Raw genomic sequence first — 19,886 nt, forward strand, 5'->3', positions numbered from 1 at the left:
ACTCGGCTTTGGATGGCTAAGAGGATGCTAAAAAATAAATGTTATCAAGGCCCAATGGTGTCAACTAGGCTGTTGCAGGATCTTTCGTTGCTTGTTTAAAAACCTTTCTCAATTCAAGCAGCTCGGGTGCCAAGTGTTTCCTGACTAACACAGTTCCTTGTATCGGGTCCTTGCAAAGGCTCCTCTCTACACGTCTGTCATGGATTTTCCTTCTCCAGTGCAGCTGAGGAATCTTTTCTATCAACTTTACCGTGTTCTCTCCTCACTGTCTGATTCTTGGTTCTAAGATGATGGGTCTCAGGAGGGGCTTCTTAACAGATCTGATTTGACCTTTCTTTCTCATTCAGTTCCCCAGCTGTAAGAAACGGCAGACCAACACCTCTGTCTCCCCCTCATCTGATTTACAGGCTGCATCAGAGGCCTCTGTGAAGAGCACAAGCCCCATATCCAATTGCCGTCGTAATTCCTCCATAAATGGTCACAGCAAAGGCCATGCACCCGACACCACAGCCTCCTTATAGTCCCAGCCCTTTGCTACTTTCAGGAATTGCAACTTAGTCTTTACTCTAGCAGATGTTTCCAGGACATTGATGAGGACATTTGAGTTAAAATTATCCAGGCATCTATGTAGTTCCTTATGCCTCTCGGCCAGAAGTTGTCTTTGTTCTGAGATAAAGTCTCGTTAACTCAGACTGGCTTGGCTTGCTGTGTTGGCCTTGAACTCCTAATCCTCCCTCTCTGCATTCTGAGTGCTAGGATTGCAAGCCTGTACCACCATTCCCAGCTTCAGCTTTACGTCTTCCAATGGCTTCATAAGCATGCCTTCTGCATTCATTCCTTGTCTACAAACGTGTTGAACAAGACAGGGCCAGCAATAAAACCACAAGGCATGTCACTGCCCTCCAACACTAATCTACTAATTAGCCCTGCTATCCCTTCATGGCCAACTGTAACTGTATCTAATTGACCATACTGTTGCAGGGTTCATGGTGTTGTCATGGCATTTGCTATAGTGATACCTAGCCGTGGTATCAGCCAAGCAGCCATCTCAAGGAAGAACATGACAAGGTTAGGGGCTGAATTGTGACGCACACAGCTGTTCCTATGTTGAAAGCCTAAGCTCTGACTAACTCAGAATCTGTATTTGGAGAAAGAAGGTTTAAAGTAGAGTTAAAATGAAGCCATGAGGACAGATTCCAGTATATCTGCTGCCTTCTTTTTCCTCCCTTCCAATCCCCCCTCCCTTTTTTTTTTGGTTGGTTTGGTTTGGTTTTTGGTTTTGGGATTTTGTTTGTTTGCTGGTTTGTTTGCTTTGTTTTGCTTTTTTGAGACAGGGTTTCTCTGTGTAGCCTTGGCTAGCCTGGAACTTGCTCTGTAGACCAGTCTGGCCTCAAACTCAGAGATCCACCTGCCTCCTGAGTGCTAGGATTAATGTGTGAGCTACCACTGCTTGGCAACTGATGTTTTGTTAAGATGAGATTGGGATGAGGATAGACAGAGGGAAGATTACGTGGAGACAAGTGAGGTGACGGCCATCTTAAGCCAACAACACTCAGGTTGGTTCGCTCCAACCCAGCTGGGGCCTTGACCTTGTATTTCTAGCCTCTAGAACTCTAGGAGTTAATTTTGGTGTTAAGCGGCCAGGACTGTCCCTTCCATTCTTCTTCAATTGCCTTTTAGTGTCATTGGCCACCCTAAGTGTGACAGGATGGTCTGGAATGGGATCTTACTGTCTAGAGGTAAATGTGACCATAAATGTGTCTACATTTAAAACATCTTTTAAATTTAGGGGGTTTTGTTGTTGTTGTTGTTTTTGTTTTTGTTTTGTGCCCTATTTTCTGTAGTAAAATCATGGCTAAAGTAAAAGAGGGGTTTCAAAGTACAGTGGACACACAAGATGTCCACATTCATGGCATTTAGTGGAAGGCTACAGAACATACCACTCTTGAAATGGTTTCTATAAGTCTAAGTCAGGCTTCGAAGAGCACAAAACCCTTTCTGCACAGAGCACAAACTGTAGCCACCTGTGATGGCTTTATATTGCTTGTATGTTTGTTTAGTGTGGTGTGAATCTTGTCATACGTGTGAGGTCAGAATAACATACCAATGGAAGTTGGGTCTCTCCTTCAGTAGCGTAGGTCCCAAGGCATGAAATTCAGGTCCTCAGACTTGGCAGCGAGCACCTTTACCTGCTGAGCCCCCTCGTCAGCCCGGCTTGCTCACCATTTGTCCCTCCCTGCAGTATCTGAATCTCTTTCTTCCAACTCTGGTGCCCAGGTGCTTGGTCTCTGTGTCTATGACCAACGTCCTTGCTTGATGCCTTCATTCTCTACTGCGTGTCCCCCACCCCTCCCTGCATGTATGTCATCTTCAATCCTCAGCCTGTGAAATGTTCTTCCTGTTGAACACCCATGCCTTCGAGAGTGCTTTTCTACTAAATGATCTCTTTGATATCTGGCCAGGCTAAAAATGACTGCTCTGGAGTCAAGAGACAGTCCTCGTTGCAGACAACCTGGCCAGGTGGCAGTGTCCCAGGCATAAGGAAAGACTGAACACAGGCATGGACACATCTTAGCAGTGTTTTGTGGAAGGAAACCTTTGTCCGTCAGGCAGGTCACTTAGTGTGTGATCCATGGGTCAGCACTCTGAATGTCACCCTCAATACTGTTATTAATATAAACACTTGGTGACTCTATCAGAATCTGAATTTTAGCAATATGTCCAGACAATTTACATATGTGTTATACATGCTGAGAATTTCAGTACAAATATGCTCTTACTAACTTATAGTAAACCTGGACTTCTCAGTATGAAAGCGTTGTCAGTAACTACATAACTGCGTGAGTCAGACCGCATCCAGAATCTTAAAGCACAGTTGAACGTTGACTAAAGTCAGGATTCAGACCCAGGAACACAAACCTAGAGAGTGAGGGTCATTGGCCTAAAGACACGGTGCTAGAATAAATTTAATTTATTACAAATTCTAGTACGATTTTTAAAATATCATTAGCAACCTGGCAACACAAGTCAGTTTCTAAGCCAGATATGTTTAGGAGCTGGTTATAGACCTAAAGCAAAGATGAAATGGCTGACTGCGTTCTTCCTGCATTTGAAGCGCACACACTGGGCGCTCAGATGAAGGAAGAACCCTCACACAAAGAGAAATGCCGCCTCTGCCACGGTGCCACACCAGGCCATGCCCTCTACTTATGTTTTGGTCAGAGAAGACATTAGCGTTATTTGCCTTGTGTCTAAGCAGGTCCTCACGTGTCTTTTATATTTTCATATTTATTTGCATGCGTGTGTGTCTGTGTGCAGTGTGTGCATGTGTGTGTGTCTGTGTGCAGTGTGTGCATGTGTGTGTGTATCTGTGTGCAGTGTGTGCATGTGTGTGTGTCTGTGTGCAGTGTGTGCATATGTGTGTGTATCTGTGTGCAGTGTGTGCATGTGTGTGTGTATCTGTGTGCAGTGTGTGCCTGTGTGTGTGTATCTGTGTGCAGTGTGTGCATGTGTGTGTATCTGTGTGCAGTATGTGCATGTTTGTGTGTATCTGTGTGCAGTGTGTGCATGTGTGTATCTGTGTGCAGTGTGTGCATGTGCGTGTGCATCTGTGTGCACTGTGTGCATGTGTGTGTCTGTGTGCAGTGTGTGCATGTGTGTGTGTATCTGTGTGCAGTGTGTGCATGTGTGTGTGTGTCTGTGTGCAGTGTGTGCATGTGTGTGTGTGTCTGTGTGCAGTATGTGCGTGTGTGTGAAGGTCAGAAGACGATTTATGGTAGGTTGTTCTTATCTACTTTTGGGGTCTCAGGGCTTAACTTAGATCCCCAGGCTTGGTGGCAAGCCTACACAGCCATCTCACCCATGCCTTTCTACTTTAATTCCTATCAGAATGGCTCTGGCCACAGGAGGATCCATTCTTCAGCATTCTCTCTGCTTATTCCTACGACAGGGCTAGCTGAACCTGCAGCTTACCATTGTTCAGCATGTCCCAGGAATCCTCCTGTCCCCACCCACCCACAGCCCAGCACTGGGACTGCTGTCCCCTCCTGTCCCCACCCACCCACAGCCCAGCACTGGGACTGCTGTCCCCTCCTGCCCCCACCCACCCACAGCCCAGCAGTGGGACTGCTGTCACCTCCTGTCCTCACCCCCCTATAGCCCAGGACTGGGACTGCTGTCCCCTCCTGCCCCCACCCTCCTATAGTCCAGGACTGGGACTGCTGTCCCCTCCTGTCCCCACCTACCTACAGCCCAGCACAGGGACTGCAGGCTCCAACAGCCAGGCTCAGGTTTTACAGTGGACGCTGGGGATCTGAACACAGGTCCTCACGCCTGTATAGCAAACAATTTTACCTGTTGATCCATCTCCCCAACCCTCTCATAAATTTCCCACACAAGTTTTCCATCCAAATCAGGCAGCATGGAAATGAAAGTAATTGTAATAGTAACGCTGGTAGTGATGATAATAACTAAAGATTTTCATTTTTAAATGGGCTTTTGGGGAATTTATAGCATGGAATTATGATTTAAAAAATATTATTATGTTCTTGAGAGTTTCCCCCACTGAATTTTCCATTTGATTCATGAGTCACTCTGATTTTTAGAAACTGCTTTGCTTATGCTCAGTAGTGGTCCTGCATGAAAGTGTTCTAGTCATTTATTACTAACCACAGAACTGTATGGGGCTTTTGGGGTGGTAGGAGTTTTAGACACTAACATAAGTGATTCACACTTTACAGGTGAGCAAATGATATCTGTGTGTCTTCTATTTGAAATGAAATACATAAGATAATTTAAAAAGAGGAAAGATGTATAATAGCTCATATTTCAAGTTTCAGTCCTTGAATAGTTGCCCTGTTGCTTGGAATCAGAGCAAGGCAGTGCAGCGTGCTGGGGACACATAATAGGAACAAGTACTCCCAATGTGACAGGCAGGAAGTGAAGAGAACAGGGAGGGGCTGAGTGAGGTCCCAGAACTCCCTGTGAGGGTAGATCCCTCACCTAACTCCCCGCTGTGTCTTAAAGACTTTATCCACTAATCTCATCCCATGCTGTCAAGCCAGCCTGGAGTGCAAGGGCCACAGGAGGCAACGATCCAAGCCAAGGCATTATACGTGGCCATGACAAAACAGAAAGTGGGCTGGCATGGTCTGGATCATTCCCTGGGCTGCTCACACGCCCCTGGGCTGCTCACACGCCCCTGTGCCCTCAGGACTAGGCCTGGAAGCTGCCTGAATCTGAGTATTTGTTCACCCTGGAACACGCTGACCCCCTTCCCCAGCTACAGGGTTAAACTTTAGCAGCCCACTCCCACTTGTGCTCCATAGGTTTCCTGTTTGTAAATTGGATCATTTCACACCATTCTTCCAGTCAATCTCAAAATGGGGTGCTACCGGCCTCACTCCATGGCTTCTCGTGTTCATTGATCTTACATCCTCCGTGCGGCACACTCTGATGACTTCCATACCAGACAGAACACCTCATACAGCAGAGTCCAGGATGGAGAAGGGCAGACCTGCCAAAGGAGCTCCCCCGCCGTGGTAAGGTGGGGAGCTGGTTAGAACACAGTGTGCCAAGGGTGAAGCAAGAACCAAGCACTGGGGGATGTTGGCCTTGACTGCCATCCCTGTGACTGTCTGCCTCCTTCTTTCTTTTATCTTCTTCACACAGAATAAGGGTTTACTGAACTTGGGCCCAGACTTAGTGAGTAAAGTTGCCTGATGACAGCTCTGCCCACTTGAGTTTGATCCCTGAGTTTGACCATGGTAGAAGAAAGCCAACTTCCTCAAGTTGCCGTTACACTCACACACACACACACACACACACACACACACACACACACACACACACACACACACTTTTGTATGGCAAAATAAACAACACACATTATTCAGGTTGAGTGTGATTTCCTAGGCAGGGTTAAGGTGCCGTGGTGTATCTTTCTTGGGGGAGTTGTTAGTTTGTGAACCTGGGACATATCTGGTGCTGTCTGGAGTGACTGCCTTTGTAAGCCATGGTAAGGAGTGCAGGAGTGAACTGGGTTGAACCATCAGACCCCCTGGTTATCTAGCACAGAGCACGTGTCTCTGATCCTCTTGATTCTAGTAGACACTTTTACAGCCTGGCAGGTTGACCACAAGAAACAGTGCCTTGTGTCCCTTCTGCCTGTGATTTCTTACCATTCATGCCGTGATCACCCAGTGATCTGGTCTTTGATAGGTCATAGGAATAATGGCAGGCCACTTTCAACCTGCCAGAAAGAAACACGCGTCTCTGCTTATTCAGTGTCCATAGAGGGAAAAGGCAAAGGGAGCACTTGACTGAGTCAGCTGAACTTCAGAGCTCTGGTCTTCAAAGCCGTCGAAGTGGTTAGGAAGGAGACGCAGGAAGGTTTTAACCAATCTGAAAGGAATTTCAAGTCAGACAGCTGATGTGTTTTGAATTCTGGGAGTGTGCATGAAGACCACATCCGATTGTACTTCTCCTTTGAAGCACAGTTGGAGGACCTCGGAACTTTAAGTCCCCCTTCGTGGTCTTGCTCCTCACCCTCTTTTCCATTTTCACTTCTGCCCCACCCGCAACTTGCCACCCATCTTTTAGGGATAGTCTGTTCCCACCAATCCCCTGTTGCTAATTCTCTTGACTACTGTTCTCTTTCAGATGCAAACGCACATGGTTCCCGTGTCAAGACTCTGAGTCTTTATGTGACCTCCTTTTGCTCCCAGTGAGTATCATTCTTTGTTCTATGTCTAAGCGTGTCAGGGTTTGAAGGTATGCCCTGCAGAGCCCATAGTATTTGGAGAATCCTTACCCTCTTCCCAGGTGAAGAGAAGATTAGGGATTAGGGTAGGGAGTAGACATAATCTCACATGAAGGGTTGGGCAGTTGATCCCCCAGGTTACTGGTGTTTGGAGACTTACAGCAGGAACCTTTTCACTACAACACACAGAAGGACACACATGTCCCTTAGAGATTGGAAGACAGAAGCTATGTCCGCACAGGGTCAGAGGTCTTAGCACTTGCAGGGCCCCTCTCAGAGCACTCAGCATCTTTACTATCAGGTAGCTGGTGGCAGATGTCAGGGTATCTACAAAGCCATCATCAGGGTGATGATCACTTGGCTGCCTTTGTTTAGCTTCTTTGGAATCGAACTTTCTGAAATCGGCAGAAGTCACGCCAGCTCTGGAAGGACCTGGTGGCTGTCCTCTGACTGTTGGTGGCAGCACAGACCAACTTTTGAGTCAGTCATTTGTACCCCAGGGTGCCTCCCCAGCATGGTTGGGTGGAACTCCAGGTGCAGAACCATTTATTTGCTTCATAAACCTTGCAGCCAGCAAGAGCACTTGAGTCATGCTCCCTAGTGAAGCTGTTCCAGTGAGTTCTATAGTAAGGCTCCCTGGGCTCCTAAGCCCCTGTGAGTCACAACAGTACTTCCCAGAGTACAGCCTGCATAGGTCCCCTTCTCTCACCCCACGGGCAATATGCTGTGACAGTCATCACTTCAAAAGGGATAGGGAGTGGCCACAGCAGAGAGACTGCCAGCAACACACCCCTTCCACTCCTCAAGCAAGGTCACATGGGTCATAGTCAATATGAATAGACCTTTTCCTTTAAATCCTCCTACCCCAGTCCCCTGGGCTTCTAGTGTGATCCTCTAGCACTACAGGACAATTGACCAGCAGCTGTCTAACTGCAGCATTGTGGGGGTGGAGGGTTGGGAGGTAGGGCTGGTGGTCTAGAAGCCTCAGCTGCCTGCTGTGGGAGTGGAGGTTGAGAGGAGGCATCCCCTCAGAGTGCTAGAGACTACGACCTGAGTGAGTCTGAAGTTACATACTTGCTGGCTATGCATTTGTGGATGTGATGTTTAATGTTCTTTCTCAGGCCTGCAGAGCTCCTGCATTTGTGACAGTCACTGTGAAAGCTGGTAGAAAAGGCCTGAGTGATGGTCAGGCCATAGGTAACTCTGTAGAGGTCAGAGGTGACCAGAGGACCAGCTGTCTACCTTCGGCCTCTTCTAAGGTATGGCTGGACTTTCAGGATAGGGCTGGACTCCAAGATCAGGTGATAGCCACGTCACTCATGGCCCAGCCTTGTGAGCCTGGAGGACAGGAGGGGGAATATGTTACTTCTGGGCCATGTCTCGGGATGGAGCCAAGTGGAATCTGTTCTGGAGTATGCTGCAGGGAGTGTATCCAAGGAGAGAATCCACTCTAAAGTCAGATGGAGGGTCACTGTAGCCACTCTTTCTTACTGAAAATCAGCCTGTGTGACGTTCAGTCCCCTTGCTGTCACATTCACAGTCTGAGATGTTCCCATCTGGGCAACATCCATGTGGGGGAGGGACGTGTCACAATTCCTGGACATGGGTGATCTCCTGTTTCACTGACCTGGTTGGTAAGGGTCCCCAGGGAGGAGGCCAGAAAGAGCCCTTTGGGGAAAGAGCAAGGAGGACCTATTTCCTCCTCACAGAAGAAAAATTGGCTTAAGGAACTGCAGCCTTAGGAAGAGTACGGACAGGAAGGAGACATCTTCCCATGTAGGGCACACGCTGGATGCTGGGAACCTCGCTGAAGAGGCCAAGCAGGGAGTCTGCACAACAAAACAGAAACACTTGTCCTGCTGGGAGCTCACTTCTGGGGCCAGTGCTGGATCCCTCCCCAAAGGGTCTGAAGGAACAAGGCCAAGATCACTAAAGCAGAGTCCTGGAAGTCTCTTCCTCGTCTTGGTTCTAACAATCTCAGATTTTCATCAACTTGAATGAGGCCTTAATACAGCAGACTATGATGTCTTCTTTAGAGTAGAGTCAAGGCCCAGTTAGACCTGGAGTGCTTGAGCTCTGAAAATTTACTGAAACAACAGGATGGCCCACACTCATAACTGATGCTGTTAGCAGGAAGTGGGTGGATAGATGGGTAATTTTTTCTGTTTAGGTTTGGGATCTGTGCTGCTGGTTTGCATGGTTGGAATTGCATGGGTGAACGGGTGCCCAGCTTTCTAAATCAAGGGCCTCTAAAAGCCTAGAGAGGGAGCTTCTCACTTGGTGTCCTTCCCAGAAGTCAAAGCAGGCCTGTAACTTTGGTATTCTATGTATGGAATAACCTTAGTTTTACCTGGAGACATTTATTATAAAGCATGTGGACACCGATTCCCACTGATTAAAACATTTTCTTTTTCTCCAAAAGCCCAATGTAATAGCAGTACAAACGAGCAGTCTCAACAGCTGGAACTCTGAGGACAGCTGGTTTAGAGTCATGATGGCTCCTGCACCCCTTGCTACCCTGCAGTGCCTCATGAACCACTGCCCTGCCAAAGTGAATGGCCTGGGAGGAGTGGACTTGTCTTTCTGCCAAAAGAGAGACAGATGACAGGTTTTGCTTGAGGATGAATGAAGACAAAGCAATGTCTGGTATTAGGTGAGGCAAGCTCCAGACAGGTTCAACAGGATGGAGGCATTTGTAATTCATGGAAGAAATTCACAAGCTGTGAGTGGCAGAGCCACAGAACCCTCTGTCTTCCCTTTGTTCACCAGGCACAGTCCAGGGAGGGCACTGGATGCTCAGAGAGGGTTCTGTTCCCCTACCCAATGCTGGTGTAGAGAGTAGAAGTCCTCATTTTTGTAGGGTGCAATGGTGAACTTTGTTATAACTTCACTCACTGCGGACCCGGTCTTTGGGTCATTTACAAATGTCACCACTCCATCGTCTCTTTCTACCCCTCTTTTTTCAGCATTAAGTCCCTCACTCCAATACCAAGCGCCCTCAAATGTAAGTCGTTCTTGAAAAATCAGTGAAAGTTTCTGTGAATGTGCTTCAAATGGGAAAGTTGTTGAAGAAAGGGGAGACAGAGAAGAAAGAGGCAGGGCAAACAGGTCTTTTCTTGTTTCTAAGAGGCAAACAGAATACTGTAACCTTGGCCTCAAAGCTACCTGGCACTGCTTAGAACAGAAGGGTAAGGGGTGTCCCGAGGTTCTGACCATGCTGATTGCCAATCCCGGGACACAAAAGAATGGTGATTCAGTGCACTTCTGAGTAGTGCTGAGTGCCCAGCATCCACTGTAAACTCATGACCATTACTTGTTGAGATAAGGTCTTGCTGCATAGCCTAGGTTGGCCTTGAACTTGTGATTCTTCTGCCTCAGTCTGCCAAGTGCTGACTCTATGGGTGTGCACCACTATGCCCAGAAAGACAACTTCTCTTACTTAACTTTCAATCTCATGAGTGCCTCCTTCATATTTTTGTAAAAAAAATATAGGTTTATATACCAAAACCAAAACAAAACAAAGCAAAAAAGTGAAACAAAACAAACAAACAAACAAACAAAAAAACTGTGTGCTGGGCAGAGTGGCACATAAATGTAGTCCTTGAACTAGTGAGGCTGAGGCAAGAGACAGTGAGTTTGAGCTCAGATCCCATAGCACCCACCAGTACCCAGAGGTGACCAACAGTCTGAAGGAAAGTGTACACAGATATGCAAATACTGTCATTTTATTTTATTTTTTATATTACTTAGGTTGGTCTTGTACTTCTAAGCTTAACCATTTCTCCTGCCTCAGCTGCCCAAGTAGCTGGGACTACTGGTCTGTACCACAGTGCCCATCTAACAAGCCATGTTATGGAAGGGACTTGAGCACCCATGGACTTCGGTAATGGTTGGATTGGGAGTGTCTTGGTTCCAATCCCCCTCAGGTATGGAGGAACAACTGTGCTCTCAATCTGGCATATCGTTTCAGAAGTTGCTAGCTTTGGGATTTAAATTCTCCAGTCTTCTTTGTATAGTTCATGTGATTGTGTTTGGCTTCTGGAATCCCACCACACGCAAGTTCACCGTGTATCTGTATTATCTTTTTGCCATTCATTTTTAGCTGGTAGAAATAATGGGTTTCATTTTCAAACATATATATCACTCCTCCCATAACTGCCCTGCCCCTCCTCTCCTCTTCTACCCATTCTCTTTCTCCTGGCAAGTGGTCCTTCTGCACGTAAGATAATACATGTCTTGTTTTGTCTTTCTTCCCCTCATGACCTTCTCTGAGTGCCTCTATCCCCCCCATTAAAAGGGTCCGACTCCCACACAGTCATTTCTATATGTGCTTTGCGCGTCATCTTTTCCTCAGTCCTTTCGCTTGAGGTGCATGTTGCTCTCTCATGTGTGTTTATGTAGTACCTTCCTGTCACCTGGATCATTCAGATTCAGACTTATGCCTTGCTGAACCTTTTCCAGGTTCTTTCTCCATGTACCTCAATGTTCTCAAGTTGGTTCAGCCCTCACAGTGTCTACTGACTCCAGCCGCTTTGCTCTGGCTCTGGGTTCATTCTTTGGCCTTGCCTCGCCGCTCTCTGACTCTGCCCTGCCACCAGGCACTTTTCTGTTACCATCATACCACTTCAAGCAAGTCCTCCGGCTGTGATGGAAGCTCATGGGTGGGTGGGTGGGGACTATGAAGTGTGAGATCAAACTGGGATTTGAATTTCTCTCACACTGTTTACTGAATGGATATGATTGGAGTCCTTTACTTCTGTGAGAGAAATGTCTGTCACCCCTCTCATAGAATTCTGGTGAGTATTAAGCAAAACAATAAAGTTACTTTTGTATAACTTGTAATATATATCATATAGAATGTTACATTAATTATGTTATTTCAATAACAAAATACCTGATATAAGCAACTTATAAAAAAGAGTTTTACTTGGCTGGATGTTTGAGGGTACAGTCTATCACAGTGGGGATGTCAGGGCAGTGCAAGCTAAAGGCAGCTGTTGCACTGTATCCACAGTCAGAAAGCAGCTGTTACAGTGTCTCCACAGTCAGAAAGTGCCTGGTTACACTGTATCCACACATAAGATGCAACTGGTTATACTGTACCCACAGTCAGGAAACAGGAGTAAAGAATGCTGGCGCTCAACCCAATTCCTCCTTTCTCTCTCCCTCTCTCTCTCTCTCTCTCCCTCTCTCCCTCCCTCTCTCTCTCTCTCTCTCTCTCTCTCTCTCTCTCTCTCTCTCTCTCTCCCTCTCTCTCTCTCTCTCTCTCTCTCTCTCTCTCTCTCTCTCTCTCTCTCTCTTTTCTTTTGTTCAAGATGCTTGCCCAAGGGATGTGGCCACCCACATTTAAGGTACTTTTCCTGAGTTGTTCAACAGGCATGCCTGGAAATTTATCTCTGAGGTGATTCTAGATCCTGTCGTTGACAATTTAAACTACTACATATGTGATGCATTAAAAAAAAAAACTGTATAGGGGTTGGGGATTTAGCTCAGTGGTAGAGCGCTTGCCTAGCAAGCGCAAGGCCCTGGGTTCTGTCCCCAGCTCCGAAAAAAAGAAAAAAGAAAAAAAAACTGTATAGATGAAGATTTTATACACCAATAAGCAATTTTAGAGTAATCGAACGATTTTTCATGGTCGCAGCCTATAAAGCAGAGTGTGTTTTCCACACATTCCATGAAGCAAAGCATCTCTAAGCTTTTAATTTGTCTATATTAATTAATTAATGAGTCTTAATGGCCACAACCCATTCTGGAATCACCCAAGTTTTCCAGAGCTAAGAGAAGAAAGATGCTGAGCATGACAGGGAATGTATCTGGGGCAAGCTTTAGCAGACAAGCAGGGCTGCAGTGGAGGCCAATAATGCCAAGGCTGGAGGAGAACACAAGGAGGAGGGTTGGACTTCCCATCGTGCACTAAGGAGCAGGCGCAGGGCTGGAGGTAATGGTCATGGTGTTGGGTTCAAAGCTGTGTGTCCAGGGAAATTACTCTTAATGAAGATCTGTCAAAGTAGGGCAGTTAAGAGAATGTGCCAAACTCTACCCTAAGCCCCTTTCAAGCCATAAATCGTGGTGTTGGGATTTAGCTGAGCGATGAGAGAATATGCCTCGAAATGGCAAGCCCAGGGGCTCAGCCCCAACACTGGGATAAAAGAAGAAAATTTAAACTATAAATCCTATCCCTACCCCACACGACAATGGTGAACTTGAGTGTGGCAGATGAGTCCTGATTCAAGGCAATGAGAGGCTATTGGCCACACAGAACTGACAAGAGTAACAAGAGCACCACGGGAATGCTTCTAGAAAGAAGAAAACATTTCTAGAAATGCTTCTAAAGCAGAAGGAAGGGGGAGTGCACATCTGTCCATGATAAACGCCTGTCACTTTGCTGCTGGGACCACACATCCTGCTGTTTAACTTTGACGACTATGGTTCACTCTAGTGGCCTTCAGGATCCCTGGCACTGCGAGCTGCCCATTCCACCTTTGCTTCAAATCCCCTGGGTCCATGGCTCAAGGCACCTCCTCTTCCATTTTCAGAAACATCAGGTGAAGCGCTGAGAAGTGTGTTGGGGAGCTTGCCCTTTCTGGGGCAATAGCTTGTGAACAGCGATTGCGGAAAGTGAATCTGCGTTTTAGCGACTCTCTGTCAAAGCCAGGCTAGTGCTTCTTGGGTTATCCCTCAGGCCCTGTCATCCCTGAAACAGTCAGGCTTAAAGAATGATAAGCTCCTGTCTCCAGGGGCTCCCTTTCGTCATTATTTTTGGGTGTCGCTCACTATGGACCAGCTGGTGTATCTGCAGGAGAGGACTCTCCCTTCCAGACCACTCAGGACCAAGAGGGCTCAGACACGCATATCTAAGACCCCAGGATTTTTCTTCCCCTCACATTGCTCAGTCCATTAACTGGGAAGTCCATCGTTCTATGTTGCTGGACACAGCTCTGCCAGTTTGACCATGGCATGAGGTCACTGGCCAACCTGAGTCAGCGTGCTTGAGAGCAGCTTCTAGAGTGGAGGGCATGGGACAGAAGGGTGGGTAGTGGGCACACTCTAGTCTTTATGAGTCTCATCCAGGCCCAAGGACACAAATGGAAATTCATGACAGCGTATTCACCAGAAAACTGTCTCAACAGCCAAGCATCTCCTTAAAGGTTTTGTTGGGGATGAGAAGGACTGACTTTTCTTACGTACCATTGCTAATTTTTTGCCTGATGTTATTCGCCTCATTAAAAAAAAAAATCAAGAAATGGGTTCTCATGTAATCTATGCTTGCTTTGACCTTAACTACATTTGAGGTTAGCCTAAAATTCTCAATCCTTTTGCTTCAACCTTCCAGGTGCTGGGATTGCATTCATAAGCTATGACATTATATTATCTATTTGAATTAGAGAGCAAGGTAGAAATCTTGAGTTAGCAATATTAACTCTATTCTCCATGGGTTCTGGAATGATACTTTAAAGTATTTTTAATAAAGAATATGTGTATGAGGACATACATGTGTGTCTATTAATGTAGAGTCCGAGGTTGTTACTGGAAGTCTTCCTTGATTGCTTATATTGAGGCAGGAAATCTCAGCTAAGTCCAGAGCTCTCGGATTCAGGTGAGTCTAGCCAGCATGTGAGAGCTGTCCTGTCTCCATCTTCTAAGTACTGGAGTTATGGGTGGCATGCCACGCCCATCCAGCCCTTATCTGGGTTCTGTGAATCAGAACCTGACCTTAGGCTTGCCTGTGAGCTCCTCATCTACTTGCCATCTCCTCATTCTCCCGATTGAATCATCTTTTGAAGTGTGGAAAGGGAATGATTCCTATGTTACAGGTGAGTGAATTAAGGCTGAGTGAGACCAAGTCGTATTTTCTGTGTGGCCTAGAAGCATCCTAGTATTATATGTATTTAATATTATACATTTAGTATTATATAAATTTACCAATATATATGTATGTTTTATATACATGTATATTTAGTCTTATGTTTGAAGAACAAGTAAAATAGCAATCATACAACAATACAAAAGTAAAGTCTGTGCTGGTCTAGGCAGAGAAAGTAATGATTGGTTGGATTAGATTAATTCCCTGCTTCCCCTGATGCTGCAACACTGGTCCCAAGGCAGGATTCTATTCTTGGCCCACACCTTCACTGTTTTGAAGATCTGGAGGTTGAACAAAGCCTCGTACTTACCTTTGCTCTGGGGCCCTGGAGATAGTGTGGGTCCTCCTTCACTGTGGAGGCATGTTCCTGCCTGGGAGCCCATCCAGACATGCTGTGAATGCCAGCATTCTCACTGCATGGGACGCACCTGGCCAGAGTCAGCCGGCTTGTCCAGAACCCAAGGAAAACTCCACGGAGAGGCATCCCTTCTCTACAGCCAAGTGGGAACTTACTTCTTCTTCATTACATGGCCCCCATAAGCCAAATCTTCTCCTAGTCCAGAGCAGTCACCAAATACCAGCTTCTTAGTCCCTGGGTGTACCTGTGTGCGTTCATCCAGAACTGACAGATTTGAAGCATTTGTTCCCAGTCCTGCCTCCTTCTCTTGACATTATGCTTGTGGGGGAGCTTCAGCTGCTGTTAAAACAGTTCATCTCTAATTTGTTATTTCAGCCCTAACACAGAGGATTTCCTTTGCTTGAACAATTGAACACCAGAGGGGGAGTCGTTGGCTCAGTCTCAAAAGAACTGGCTTCAGACTGTGACTGTCCTAGGCACTTTGAGTGGTGTGCTCTCAGGGCCAGCTTCTTCTGCAATCACAGGGCTGAGAGCCCACAGAAATGTTCGTTTCAGTTGCTTTCAATCCAGGAAGCAAAATGGATAATGTTCATGTATTCAGTGTGTACGTGTCATAATCATATTCATTCATGTCCAACACACACACACACACACACACACACACACACACACACACACACACAGAGTGAAGTATATGCCAAGCTTGCCATATTTGTGTCCGTACCAATAAAAGCGTAAAACATATTGTACATGTGTGTACAAATGTACATACGTGTGTGCATGTGTGCTTAATTTTTTTTTAACTCAGGGAGGATCAATTAATAAAGACAGGTTGAGCTCCCAGAAGTCAGTGCCCATCTGTGCAACATTACCTATGTCTGGGGTACCTTACACCTTCAGGCTCAGACTCACTTAGGTTGTGGCTAAGCTCACCAGTGTTGAAGACTCAGTGGGATGTGATAGGAAAGCGTCCTGTGACTCCCACCCCAAAGCAAAGCTCTGCAGATCCTGCCTGTACCATTACAGATTCCTCACACTGTGAGGCCATGATGTGTGGCCACAGCTTGGTTGGTACACCAGAGGCTGGGTTATGTCCGTTATGATTGGCTGCTAGCCTCATTGGATTAGCGTCCCTAGGAGATAATCCTCGTGGCCATGTCTATAACGTGTTCTGTCTCCATTCTTCTGTCATGGGACATCCGGGTTGTTCCCAGCTTCTGGCTATCACAAATAAGGCCACTATGAATATAGAGGAACTCGACGCGCCCCTTGGTATTGTGGGGCATCTTTTGGGTGTTGCCATTCTGATTGGTGTAAGGTTTTTGATTAGGGTTGTTTTGATTTGCATTTCCCTGATGACAAAGGACTTAGACTTTCTTTAAGTGCTTCTCCACCATTCGAGATTCCCTTGTTGTGAATTCTCTGTTTAGCTCTAAAGCCCATTTTTTGATTGGGCTGTTTGGGCTTTTTCAGAGGTTAGCTTCTTGAGTTCTTTACATATTTTGGGCATCAGCCCTTTATTGGATGTGGTGTTAGTGAAATTTTTTTCCAAACTGAAGGTTGCCAATTTGTCCTATTAACTGTGTCCTTTGCCTTACAGAAGCTTTTCAGTTTCATGAGGTCCCATTTATCAATTCTTGATCTTAGAACCTGAGCCATTGAAATTCTATTTAGGAAAATTTCCCCCATGCCCATGAATTTGAGACTCTTTCCCACTTTCTCTTCTATTAAATTCAGTGTATCTAATTTTATGTTGAGGTCCTGGACTTGAGCTTTGTGCAAGGTGACAAATATATATATATATATATATATATATATATATATATTCATTTTTCTACTACCAACTGCGAGTTAGACCAGCACCATTTACTGAAGATGCTTTCTTTCTTTCATTGTATATTTTTAGCTTCTTTGTTGAAGATCAAGTGTCCAGAAGTGTGTGGTTTTATTTCTGGGTCTTCAATTCTATTCCATTGATTATTGTGTCTGTCTCTGTACCAATACCGTACGGTTTTTATCACTATTGTTCTATAGTATAGCTTGAGGTCAGGAATGGTGATTCTCCCCAGAAGTTCCTTTATTGTTAATAATTGTTTTCTCTATCCTGGGTTTTTTGTTTTTCCACATGAAACTGAGAATTGCTCTTTCCATGTCTATAAAGAATTGTGTTGGAATTTTGATGGGGGTTGCATTGAATCTGTAGATTGGTTTTGGTAGAATGGCCATTTTTACTATGTTAATCCTATCAATCCATGAGCATGGGAGATCTCTCCATTTTCTGAGGTCTTCTTTGACTTCTTTCCTGAGAGACTTGAAGTTTTTGTCATATAGATCTTTCACTGGTTTGGTTAGAGTCACACCAAGGTATTTTCTATTATTTGTGACTACTGTGAAGGGTGTTTCCCTATTTTCTTTTTTAGCCCATTTATCATTTGTATAAGGGAAGGCTACTGATTTGTTTGACTTAATTTTATATTTGGCCGCTTTGCTGAAGTTGTTTATTAGCTGTAGAAGTTCCCTGGTAGAATTTCTGGCATTGCTTATGTACACATCATAACATCTGCAAATAGTGATATCTTGACTTCTTCTTTGCCTATTTGTATCCCCTTGATCTTCTTTGTTTGTTTTATTACTCAAGCTAGAACTTCGAGTACTATACTGAAGAAATTCAGAGAGAGTGGGCAGTCTTGTCTTGTCTCTGATTATAGTGGAATTGCTTCTCTCCATTTAATTTGATATTGGCTGTTGGTTTGCTGTATATTGCTTTTAATTATGGTTAGGTATAGGCCTTGAGTTCCTGATCTCTCCAATATTTTTAACATGAAGAGGCGTTATATTTTGTCAAATGATTTTTTTTGCATTTAATGAGATGATTATGTGATTTTTTTCTTTGACTCTGCTTATTTATTTATTTTTTATTTATTCTGCTTATATAGTGGATTATGCTAGTGTATTTTTTATATTGTACCAACCTTGCATTCCTGGGATGAAGCCTATTTGATCATAGTCAAAGATGTTTTTGATGTGTTGTTGAATTTGGCTTGCTAGAACTTTGAGTATTTTTGCATCGATATTCCTAAGTAAAATTGGGCTGTAGTATTCTTTGTTGGGTCTTTGGGTGGTTTAGGTATCAGAGTGGCTTCATAGAATGAAGTAGTGTTCCGTCTGTTTCTATTTCATAGAATTGTTTGAGGAGTGTTGGTATTAACATTCACCCATTTCATCCAGATTTTCCAGTTAGTTTGAATATAGGCTTTTGTAGTAGAATCTGATGAGTTTTTTAATTTCCTCCATTTTTGTTGTCATACCTCCTTTTTCATTTCTGATTTTGTCAATTTTATAATGTCTCTGGGCCCTTTAGTTAGTTTGGCTAGGGGTTTATCTATCTTGTTGATTCTCTCAAAGAACCAGCTTTTGGTTTTGTTGATTTTTTCTTTTGTTCTCTTTGTTTCTATCTGCTTGATTTCATCCCTGAGTTTGACTATTTCCTGCCTTCTACTCCTCTTGGGTGTGTTTGTTTCTTTCTGTTCTAGGGCTTTCAGGTGTGCTTTTAAGTTGCTAGTGTAGTATCTCTCCTATTTCTTTACAAGAACACTTAGTGCTATGAATTTTCCTCTTAGCACTGCTTTCACGTGTCTCATAAGTTTGGGTATGCTGTGTCATCATTTTCATTGAATTTCAGGAAGGCTTTAATTTCTTTCTTCATATTTTTCCTGACCAATTTATCATTGAGTAGAGAGTTGTTCCATTTCTATGAGTATGCGGGTTTTCTGTTGTTTTTGTTGCTATTGAAGTCTAGCCTTAGTCCATGGTGATCTGATAGGATGCATGGGATTATTTCAATCTTCTTGTATCTGTTGAGGCTTGTTTTGTGACCAATTATATGGTCAGTTTTGGAGAAGGTACCATTAGGTGCTGAGAAGAAGTTATATTCTTTTGTTTTAGGATGAAATGTTCTATAAATATATGTTAAATGCTTTTGGTTCATAACGTGTTAGTTTCATTGAGTCTCTGTTTAGTTTCTGTTTTAATAACCTGTCTATTGGTGAGAGTGGGGTGTTGAAACCTCCCACTATTATTTTGTGGGGTTCAATGTGTTTTGAGCTTTAGTATATTTTCTTTTATAAATGTGGGTGCACTTGCATTTGGGGCATAGATGTTCTGAATTGAGACTTTCTCTTGGTGGATTTCTTCCTTTGATGAATATGAAGTGTCCTCCCCTATCTCACTTGATAACTTTATATTGAAAGTGTATTTTATTGGATATTAGGATGGCAACTCCAGCAGGTTTCTTGGGACCATTTGCTTGAAAGTCTTTTTTCCAGCCTTTTACTCTGAGGTAGTGTCTGTCTTTGTCATTGAGGTGTGTTTCTTGTATAGAGCAAAACGCTGAATCCTGTTTCCATATCCAGTCTATTAGCTTATGTCCTTTTATTAGAGACTTGAGCCCTTTGATATTGAGAGATATTAAAAACAGATGATACTTTGTTCTGTTTGTTGTTGTAGCTGGCTTTATGTGTATGTGGTTCTCTCCTTTTAGCTTTGTTGTGAGATGATTAATATCTTGTCTTTTCTTTGGTATAGGTACTCTCCTTGTGTTGGAGTTTATCTTCTAGAATCCTCTGTAGGGCTGAATTGGTAGATAGACATTGTTTAAATTTGGTTTTGTCATAGAATATTTTGATTTCTCCATCTATGATAATTGAGGGTTTTACAGGGTATAGTAGCCTGGGCTGGCACTTGTATTCTCTTAGGGTCTGCATGACTTCTGTCCAGGCTCTTCTGGCTTTTAGGGTCCCTGTTGAGAAATCTTGTTATTATTCTGATAGGTCTGCCTTTATATGTTACTTGGTCTTTTCCCCTTACAGCTTTTATATTCTTTCTTTTTTCTATGCATTTAGTGT

At 44.5% G+C, this 19,886-nt stretch overlaps 1 protein-coding gene across 2 annotated transcripts in view; it reads left to right on the forward strand.

Annotated features, from left to right (window-relative positions):
• Positions 1 to 11,419, forward strand: part of Taf4b (TATA-box binding protein associated factor 4b) — a 133,672-nt gene extending 122,253 nt beyond the window's left edge. Inside the window, exons 15-16 of one of the 2 annotated variants that reach the window (XM_008771990.4) lie at positions 6,661 to 6,724; positions 7,882 to 11,417. In XM_008771990.4, coding sequence (XP_008770212.1) covers positions 6,661 to 6,696 — 36 coding nt within the window. In that variant the 3' untranslated portion in view covers positions 6,697 to 6,724; positions 7,882 to 11,417. Of the gene's footprint in view, positions 1 to 6,660 lie in introns of both variants that reach the window. The other variant, XM_039097304.2, reaches the window with a different exon arrangement.
• Positions 11,420 to 19,886: the final 8,467 nt, after the last annotated feature.

This window comes from Rattus norvegicus, chromosome 18 (assembly GCF_036323735.1).
Source record: "Rattus norvegicus strain BN/NHsdMcwi chromosome 18, GRCr8, whole genome shotgun sequence".
Classification (NCBI taxonomy): domain Eukaryota; kingdom Metazoa; phylum Chordata; class Mammalia; order Rodentia; family Muridae; genus Rattus; species Rattus norvegicus.